The 11150-nt window shown below is 28.9% G+C and overlaps 1 protein-coding gene across 1 annotated transcript in view; it reads left to right on the plus strand.

The window, feature by feature from the left end:
- Positions 1-11150, plus strand: part of LOC106457888 (ATP-binding cassette sub-family A member 1-like) — a 42272-nt gene that overhangs the window by 28761 nt on the left and 2361 nt on the right. The window contains exons 25-34 of the mRNA XM_013917338.2: positions 1632-1888; positions 2161-2284; positions 2936-3004; positions 3384-3490; positions 4103-4244; positions 5345-5479; positions 8153-8256; positions 8761-8853; positions 9296-9401; positions 9669-9806. Of these exons, the coding sequence (XP_013772792.1) occupies positions 1632-1888; positions 2161-2284; positions 2936-3004; positions 3384-3490; positions 4103-4244; positions 5345-5479; positions 8153-8256; positions 8761-8853; positions 9296-9401; positions 9669-9806 (1275 nt within the window). The remainder of the gene's footprint in view (positions 1-1631; positions 1889-2160; positions 2285-2935; positions 3005-3383; positions 3491-4102; positions 4245-5344; positions 5480-8152; positions 8257-8760; positions 8854-9295; positions 9402-9668; positions 9807-11150) is intronic.

Raw genomic sequence — 11150 nt, forward strand, 5'->3', positions numbered from 1 at the left:
AATGGTATCCAGAAGTTGCCCTGGCCGAGCCAATCTCCTGACATGAACCCCATCGAAAACCTCTGGGCCATACTTGACCGGCAAGTCAAGAAACAACCAAAAAAACCAACTTCGAAGAACGATCTACTCCAAGTTTTGAAGCAAGAGTGGGCGAAAAGCCCACAATCTAAAATGGACGAGATGATTCTCACGATGCCCCAAAGGATCAATGAACTCCACGAAGCGAAAGGAAGATCTACTAGTTATTAATTAAATTATAAATATATTAATTCATGTGAACATGACTGAAAATTTTCATTTTTTTCTGAAAAGGTGGTGTCTATTTACTTGTGACCACGCTGTGTACATGTTTTCCTGTTTATTGTATGTTAGTTACTGATATCTGTTATTATACTATGTGTTTCCACATTTTTTGCTAGTGGAATATATAATGCTCTCTTGCAAGAAACTTACATCACATAGACTTAAATATGCAGTAGTTTCAAAGAAATCTTTCTGAAGTTATTCCACGTAGTAATTTGTAGCTGAACAACACCAAGAGTGTCTGATATTTCCCTTACATATTTATTCTTCTACCATCTCAGTTTACTTCTGTTTGTTTTGACAATAGATTAAATCGTTGTTAAGCTATTTGATTATATCTATAATTTTACACCTGAACTGTGTATGCAGTAAGAGTTTTACATGTATTTTCTACAATTCACTAATGTATGAATACACTAACCAGTAATTTTTGACATATCACAGTGCATCAATAAATAAAGCCAAAAATGCACTAGATTCTATTACAGTTATGAAAATACTGTAAGAGTAGTGTATTTAAAGACACATTGTAATATAGCTACTGAAAATGATTAAAGGGAGTAGTAGAATTTAAATTGTGAAAACATTATAGTCACTTTTGCTGAGTTATCTGATGAGTTAATTGTAACGTATATGTATTTTTATCTATGGCCATTTCATAAATGAGCAGTGTACTAGTAACTTGTAATTAACTAATTAATGTGTTGTGCTAAATAGATTATAACTATATCTGCAAAATAGAGAAATTTATGGTCAGTTTATTAGATATGAAGTAATACAGACCAACCACATATTACAGAATGTGTAAGAAATGAACAAGGAGCATTTAAATTTTTAACAATACCATCTACTTTATCTCATTTGCCTTATAAATCTTGACTACGAAATTTAGTGCAAGTAGTTTATATGTAGGTATGAAGTATTTAAGTATATTTCATTATCTAAATGAAGTATGATTTTTTTTTTAAATGCTGTTTATCTTGTTTTTTTTAATGAAACTTGCATTTCAAGGTAATTGTAGTGGAGAAGTTTGAAAAACATAGGTGTAAAAGTTTTAATGGTCTACCTTTCTCTGAATATGTAATATCAGCCACTTCAAAAACTAAAGCAAGAGCACAGTCTCTTATGAATTCCAGCCCTGAAATTCCAAAAGAACAAATTGCTTTTTATCTTCTTCCAATAGAAATAAAATTCAAACTTAGTTTCTTTACTTTGAATTGGGAATCAATTCTTATATTGTGCATTGTTTTCCTAGGGTTTTCTGAGCTTATGTTCCATATGTTTAGCGTTTGTGTATTGATATTGAAATTTATTTGAATCTATTACAGATGGCAGATGATGTGATGGTAACTTTAAAATACATAGGTGTACTGTTTCCTCAGTATGCACTCATTGGTGGACTAGTTGATCTTGCCAAAAATCACATCCAAGCAGAAATATTTGCTATGTTTGGCCAAGATACTTACATCTCACCATTCAGTATGGAGCTTTTGGGGTATCACTACATTATCCTAGCAGTTGAAGGCTTGATCTTTTTTATTCTGAATCTATTGCTGGAGTTACACTTCTTTAATTGTTTGAAAAGGTGAGAAGTTGTACATAAAAATGAAAGATAAAACACTAGTTAAACAAAACATAAAAGGGAAAAAAATTATTAATGTAAGATTAATAACAAAACAGTAGTTACAAATATGTTCTGTAGGGTAAAAAAAAAAAAGTGACCAGTAATCCAATATTCAAAAAGAACATAGTTCTGCAGGCAGTGATTACTGATGTTTCCAAGTTTCTTAATGAAAGCTGTCAATAGTATTTCATTTGTTAAGATGACTAACAAAAATGTTATTACAATCTCTCCAGTTTTCAACATTCCAAACCTAGAGATCCTCTTTTTACTGAAGATAATGATGTGGCTGAAGAAAGGAAGAGAGTTATGAGTGAAGCTAGTAAACATGATGTGCTGAAACTGGTTTCACTTTCCAAGGTAAGTATTTACATTATGTGAAGTACTTTCAATATATGTTCAAGGCTTCCGAACACAGTTATATGATAATATGGCACACCCTTTTTTGGTACTACATTTGGTCTTTTTAAACAATTTCTTTCTCTTTTAAATATAACAAGTTATAGCTAAGAAAATTAATTTTGTAGAATTACATTTCCCCCTATGATTGCATTTTATAATTTTGTCCGAGATCAAATTGTTATATCAAATATATCACTTTTCTTTAGTATGTAGTCCTCCAGTATGTCAGTGGTAAGTTTATATTATTGCATGCTAAGATCCAAGGTTTGATTCCCTGTAACAAATCACTTCACATGCCCTTCCACATTGTAGATCTGTGATTCTCTTGCTATTATGCTGGTCAGACAACTGTGTGTTCTGTATATTCTTTTTTTTTTTCTGAACTTTTGTGGAGGGGAGGTGTTGGGATATACAAAAAAAACTTGGTCATTGGGAAAATTACTTTAATCTGTAATCTGAAAATTTCAATGACTTTTGAAGTTTGAAATTTAAATGAAATATGTTGTCTATTAGACAAATCACCTATTTCATTCTGTAGATTGAGCTGTTGATTAATACTTATAGCTTGCTTGTGTCAGTTATATATCAGCTATCACGATATCTTTGCAGGAGTTTCAAAGCATTGCAGGAAGAAATGTAGCTGTGGACAATGTCAGTCTAGCCATACCTAAAGGCGAGGTAGGATTTAGTGATCAACCATTTTAGCATGATTTTTCAGTCTTCATTGTTGCTTAGTTTTGTATCAAATTATGACTACTGCTATAATTGTTTGAAAAAAAAGCTTATTTAGTTATAAATGTAAGCTTTAGAATGTTTAAATATAAATATTGTATAACATAATTCTGCCCAATGTCAATTTATTTGCCTAGGAAGGTTTTTTATAATAAATGCAGGAATTTGTTTTGTTATATTTAAATTTTTGCCTCCTGTGTACTTGTTTTCTTCATTTAGCCTTTTTGTTTAAATAATTAGTTTATACAAGGTGTTGAAATATCTTTGGTATAAATGAAAGTATAGAAATTTAAATACTGAATTTATATTTATTGTTAATTTCCAGTGTTTTGGTTTGCTGGGTGTTAATGGGGCAGGAAAAACAACACTGTTTAGAATCTTGACAGGACAACTTGAAGCTACTTCAGGAAATGTATACATCAAGAACAAAACGTACGTTTCATTTTATAATTGTTATCAGAAGATGGGTATAGAGGAGGTACTATAAAAAGTAAAATCTATTTACATTTCTTCTAAACAGTTTCAGTTTCATTTTTCTTAGAAATGCTTATGTGGCAGTCAAAATATTTTAATTTATAAGGAATTGTATATTCTTTCAGTAATACGTTACATATTGTTTATTTAGTGTTTTATTAGAGCAAAGAAAGAAATGATTCCTCTGTAATTCATCTTATAAACTTTTCTTATATTTGTAATGAACCTTATAAATTGTACTTGTGTATAAATACAGTCTAAGAGACATAGAATACAGCAGAGTGATTAATACATGAGTATTGAAATAAGATGCATATGTAGTTAATTACAATTATTACCTTGGATATACATACAATGAAATTTTTAGGAATACATGCAGACAAAAGCAAAAATATGGCTTTATATAATAATTATTTTTGTTTGAATTTCTTAAATGTATTGTTTAGATGTTTTATTGAACATTTAAATTGTTTGTAATTATAAAAAAAACAAATCAGAATAAAAGATGTTTTCTTTTTTTATCCAAAAACGTTTTTAAATATAGTAAAATTATTTTCCAATGTTATTTAGGGTGGAAGATATTGTGTCTTGTAGCAACACTTTGTTAGGTTATTGTCCTCAAGCTGATGCAGTAGATGACCTATTGACACCTGAACAGCATCTTGTTATCTATGCTAAGCTACGAGGAATTCCACCTAAGGATGTCGGAAAGGTAAGGATCAAATGTTTTCTTTACTATTAAAAAAATTAGCCAGCTTATCAATAATCTCTGTTCATACATGTTTTACTCTCTGTAAAATAAAAATGTTAGTGATCCACATGTATGGTAATTTTTATAAATAACTATTTTTCAGACTTAACATAATAGTTGCTGTGTAGGTGATTTAGATTAACATTAATATTTCTAATTGATTTTAATTAATGTTTTATCCATAATTATATTACTTTTTTTCCTGCATTCTCTTGTTTATTTTAATTTTCAGACTAACACAATGAAAACTGGTACAGTGGGTGTGAAGTAATATGATTTTGTGGGTTTTGAGTACCCATTGTAAAGTTACAGTTTTGTTTATAGTTCATTACAAGTATTGTGGTTATTTGGTTATGCTATGTACCTTATTTTCATTTATGATGCTATTCTTTTTAGTTATTTTGTAGCTTAAGACTATGAAATATCTCCCTATTAAGCAACTTATGAAAGTTATATTGCAGCTTCTTTTCAGTAATTCTGGTGTTTATGGTGTAAATACTTGAAGCTGAAAATTTAAAATGTTTTTGTTTTATTTTAAACCTGAAGTTTTGTTAAATACAATAAATTGTAATTCCCTGTTTAGATTTGTTTTTATCATTTCTTAAAATGTGTTTTATAAAGAAGTATAAAGTTTTATTATAGTTTTAATTTCCTTGAGTGAATAGAATTACCATTGTGACATTTCTAGTGACTATCTATTTCCATGGATCTTTTGAAAATGATTGTTTTATTTCTTTTAAAATTTTGCTTGCCTATCTAAATCCTTAATATGCATCTGTTTTCTATTCAGATAATCCTGAAAGCTTTCAAAATTCCTGCAACCCCTCATTAAAATGCTCCATTATTCAAATTTTGAATATCCAAACAAATATCCTTATTTTCAATGATTCATTACATGTCCTAGCCTGTGTACATATGTTATTTAATGTTAACTAGATCAGTAATTATTTCTATGAAGTAACTTGTATTAATAAAGAAATTAAAATAGACATATTAGTGTAAATATTGTAAAGACTGATAACTTAACAGAAACTTTTTTAATTGTTCGTAATCCATTGCAGGTGGTTCAGAAGGCCCTCATAAAATTTCATCTTAAACTGTATGCAAGTCGTAAAGTGGGAAATCTTAGTCGTGGGACTAAGCGTAAACTTTGTTCTGCAATTTCAATGTTGGGAAATCCCCAACTTATACTCTTGGTAAGATCAATGGCAGATAAATTTTTATTTCGTTTTACAGTAGTACATAAATGAAGGTGCTAGTAAGTGTGAAAATAACACTACTCAAGAATTATTGGAAACAATAACAGTGATTAATTCAAAAGTTTACTGTAACTTAATCAAGACTCTGGTTAGTATAAGAATCAATATATTACATTGGTACGCAACTCAAGATGCAGGTTTCTGTAAGAAATAATGCATTATAGTGGTATACTACTCAAGATACTGGTTAGTATAATGATCAATATATTACAGTTGTACACATCTCAAGACTGGTTAGTGTAAGAATCAATATATTACAATTGTACACATCTCAAGACTGGTTAGTGTAAGAATCAATATATTACAGTTGTACACATCTCAAGACTGGTTAGTGTAAGAATCAATATATTAACAGTTCTACATAACTCAAGACTTGTTAGTTTAAAAATCAGTACATCAGTACAACATACTAATATAATGGTTAGTATGTATTAGTACATAAATCAAGGCTAGTGTTATGAGATTTTTAACAATAATTGAAATAATTTTAATAACTGATTGGTGATTTAAACTTAGTAGCATAACCTTAATAGGTCAATAAGCATTTTCAATAAAAACCTCAAAATTGACTTTACTAAAACAATTCTAATAATTAATCCACATGTATAGAAAGTACAAAAAATATACAAACAAGTTCTTATTGTACAAAAGTTTTTGTTAAATTGACGAAAAGGTTCTCATTTTGTTTAGTGTTAGCATATACTTATCAAGCCAAGTCCACACTTTAAAAATATAAGTATTGAGACACCTTTTAAAGTTGGTTAGTATTCTTCCCATTCATGAGAATACAAAAATATATAAATAATAATCCTGTCAGTTTAGTTGGTTTGTAACAAGTTACCTGTTATTTTAATTAATTTTATAAAATTATATTTATCAATAGCTAAAATTCATTGAAGTAGAATAGGTATCAAACATAGGGCGTATGTCATAATCTTACTGTGTCATCCATGATTTACAAACATTTAGTTTATTCATTTAAAAATTTAAAAATTCATTTTTATAGGTTGTTATATTCAGAAAACTAGCCTTGTTGTACCTGGCAAAATATGACAAGATGGAGTTTTATAAAATTCCCCTACCTTTTTTTCAGCAAGCTTTTTTCACTGAACTTCTTCTTCATCATGAAAGAAAAACAATCACACATTGAGAAAATAAAAACATATTTCAAATATATTCTCAAAAACCCTATAAGAATGGTACTAGGTTAATTCAAATTGACTCCTAATATGAGCGTAACACACACACACACACACACACACACACACACACACACACACACACACACACACACACTAACAACTGGCTTTTATATATATTACATTTTCGTCAGCAGAAAAAAAGTTGTATCACACCAAGGTTCATGACTTGTACATAAATTTATGAAAATCAGATACAACTTTTATTTATATCAATTTTTTTTACTTTTCAGTTTATTCTCCACATTATGACTATATCACAAATCCATCAATATTTTAACGTAACCGAAGGTATTTTTCTAATTGTCATATAACCTAAAAATTACAGTTTAAATACCAAAAATACATAAAGCACCAAAAATCAATAGGCTGAAGATTTATGGTATAAATTCTATCACAAAATTTAAACCTAAAAATTAATTTCAAGTACCATCATTAGTTAAGGCTAATAGCAATATATCTAGCAGAAAGAAAAAAAAAGTTTTATCAAAAAAAAAAGATAAAACACACAAACTTCATGTAAATATAATAAAAATATGCAAATTATGGTCACTAACCATCTAACTTAGATATTTTAAAAATTCGCCAATAACTTTGAAATGTCTAATATCGAGCTAAGTATATGCATAAACCAGGGTGCATACACATCCTTAAAAAAATTTTTAAATTGAGAATGAAATTACAAGAGCTTGAAATTTCTTGAAAAGGGACTTTTTTTTTTTGCGAGAATACTTGAATATATTATTATAGCAGAATATATCAATTCATTGAACTTTAATGCATGTTGCAGAGTTGAGCACAATAAATAGTATTTCTTTTCTTTTTAGTCTACACTTATATGTTGAAGAAATAAATAGGAATTTTATAAAATTTCAGTGGAATCCAATTAATTTTGATGTAGATTTTAGCTTCCAAAAAGTGCTGAAAAACATTCTAAGAGTAGTTAGAAAGTCCTTGAAAAGTGCTTGAAATTGATCTCAGCAATTCAGTATGAACCATGATAAACTAAAACATAAAATGATCTAAAAAGGTGGAATTCAAACCAGCCCTCATGATGTAAGACAACAATATCAGATCTTAGTTTTGTTGCTAAGTGACACAGGGGAACAGAGCAGGAGAAATGCCAGAAGACAACTGGCTTTTATGTATGTTAGATATATTTACTTATTTGGATTTCATTTCAATTGAATTTAATACTGATATTTAAATCAGGATCAGAAGAGAAAATCAAATATGTGTGTTAAAATAATGGGTTTTCTTAAATATTTATGTATATATATATTTTTTTCTTCTGAGATTTAAATAATTTTTTTCATTATGTAGATCTCATTAAAGATATCTTAGACTGCATTTGTATGGGTTGTATTTTATTTTAGTTTAAAATGAATTTTGTTTGTCATTATATTTGAAGGATGAACCAACAAGTGGTATGGATCCCCTGACTAAACGATTGGTATGGAATAATGTACAACTGGCTGTCAAGGATCAGAGATCTGTGCTTTTTACATCACATAGGTTAGTGTTAACATTTTAGTAAAATATTCATCACTATTCTGAGTAATCAGGAGTTATAAACTGTTTTGATTTAGTAAATAAAAGAGGCTTCTAGAAGATCTCGTCAAGAATTGCATGTCCTTTCCTTGTTGAATCAAAACAAATTTGACATTTTCAAAGTAAAAATGTTAAATTGAGTAATTTTTTTATTGTTCAGTTTCAGGATTAAGTAATATGTAAAATAGAATATTTTTTATTGTTTCTACGATTGATGTAATTAGGCTTATGCATTAAAAAGATAGAAAATATATATCAAAAACAGTGATTGAAAATAAAAAATGCTACAGGAAAACTTTTCAGTTATGAATGAATAATATTTTTAGAAGTTTCATTTTAACTGTTTTTAGAGATGTTTTAGAAAAAACTTGCATAATATTATTATTCTAAACTAAATATACTCCACAGAAACTTTTAAATATATCATAAAAATTTATTCAAACCTCTGCTTGCTTTCTATTCACACAGTATGGAAGAATGTGACATCCTCTGCTCGAGGTTGTCCATTATGGTGAATGGAAAATTGAAATGTCTTGGTAGTCCACATTATCTTAAATACAAGTAAGTTTTATCTTAGTCATGTTTACAGTTGCTCATCTATTTGATAATTTATGATCTGATGTTATAGTAAATGCTTTTATTTATGTGAGTTGGCTTATGTACTCAATATTTATATTCATATACTTGATGCAAATGAGGAGAAAAATTTATTTTTAGATGGTTTATTGTTTTGTAAATCACAGGTTTGTTTTAAATCTGTATTTCATGTTATTTCTTTACTTAACAATATCTTTACAGATTATTCTAGTAATTAGCTTTTGGAAATAGTTTAAATGTTGCTAAAGCAAGTTTGCATCTTAAATGTCTCTTTCAGACATCTGCTTTTGGTATTTATAATTTGGTAGTTGATAAAAGAATACATAATAATATCAATATGGGTTTAATTTAGTTGATGTTATTGGTAGTAACTTATGTAATAATAAGTATATTTTAACAAATTTAGACTTGGAACTGGTTACACCATCACAATACGAATGGCTGAGAACAAAGCAGATTGGGGTCCTGTCATCAATTTTATCCACACCTTTTTTCCAACCAGCGTGTTGCGGGTGAATGTCATTACTGATATTAAATAAACAATATTAAGTTTGTTTTCATTGAGAATGAAAATACTACTAGTAAAAATAACTGAAAAATATTATTTAATAAAATTATATTGAAAAAAATTAATTTAGAAAATTACAGTTCTGACCTTTATTTTCTGGCAAAATGTGACTTACAAGTATGTCTAATATAGCTATTCTTAGCTTATGGAATCGATAATTTTAGTTTGATGTGTTTTTTCTGTTTAGAATATGCTTTTTTTTATTATTCAGGCACATCATTGTAATATGATTGAATTCAGTCTACCAACCAAGAATGTTCCACTATCTGTAATTTTTGGGTGCCTAGAAGAGAATGGAGAAGAATTGGGAATAAGGGACTTTTCTGTCAGTCAGACTACACTAGATCAAGTAAGTTACTCAATAACGAATAGGTTTTTCTTTGAAGTTTAAATCATCTAATATCAAATAAACAGTTTTCATGGGTTAAGTATTTTTCTCTGTTTATCAGAATAAATTATTAACCATGAAGATGAATATATATATTAACCATACAACCAGAATCACTGAATATATCTTTTTCTCGTATAATGTTTACTAAATGCACTATACAGATGGATAGTTTAAAGTGCATGAAAATGGGGTATTTGCACTGAATTCTTTTACATTGGCCCAATACACCAGAACAACTTTTTAACTATATTTAATTTTACTCTTTTTAGCCACCATTCCAATTTTAGCAGCTCAGAATTCAAACATTACAAAACAGACATTTTGGCCTGCAACTCCCTTATATTTCCATCATTCTAAATGAGGCTTTGCACAAAGATACCTTGTGATAACCCCCATATTCTTAAGCAGACAAATTTCAGACTTGCACTTTTCCTTGTTGTTTTTTTTATAAGGTTCAAAGGTAAAAAACAAATATGTTTTGGCCTGCTATTTCTGTATATTACAGCAACTCCCTCAGACTGAAATGAACAGATTTCTGGTATTCATGCTTTTTTTTTTTTGCAATTTTACAGAGATCAAATGTCACAATATTTCCCAGAATTATGTATTTTAGTCTGCCATTCCTCTATATTTCAACCAATCTAGAAGAGACATTACACAAAGACACCTTCCTTAGATTGAAGCATGTGTGTTTTGGATTTATGTCTTTCTTGCACAGGGGTCAAATGAAAAAAACACAATGTATGTAATAGGGAGCTCTAATTCTAGAAACATTGCATACATAAACATTACAATGTTTTAATTTGCACAATGCTTGAAATTACCTGTAAAGTTTTTGGCATTATGAATAAATCTGTTTACCCATCAACTAGCTGTCCTATGTCATTATAAACTCACAATTTACTATACTTCAATACATTTTTTCTCACAAAGACATCTCAAGTTGATACTGTGTTAACTGTATATCTCTGAAGTGTATATATGTATACTGTAGTTGATGCTTCCTTCCCCTGCCTTAAATACCATTCTGTCTCTTGAAATCTATGATATTCTGAGAATCTTATTCAATAAAATGGATGATGGAAGGGGAGGACATATTGCTTTCACTTATGAATGTTCATCTTTGTAGTGAAAGTGTGTATTTACTTACATTTGTTTGTTCTGGTTCCGAGAAGTTTTTGTTTTTCAGAAAACAAAAACGTGTACTAACCTTTTAATTTTCATTAGATCAAAGTTAACACACACACACACACACACACACACACACACACACACACACACACACACACACACACTACATAC

This window comes from Limulus polyphemus, unplaced genomic scaffold, assembly GCF_000517525.1.
Source record: "Limulus polyphemus unplaced genomic scaffold, Limulus_polyphemus-2.1.2 Scaffold386, whole genome shotgun sequence".
Classification (NCBI taxonomy): Eukaryota; Metazoa; Arthropoda; class Merostomata; order Xiphosura; family Limulidae; genus Limulus; species Limulus polyphemus.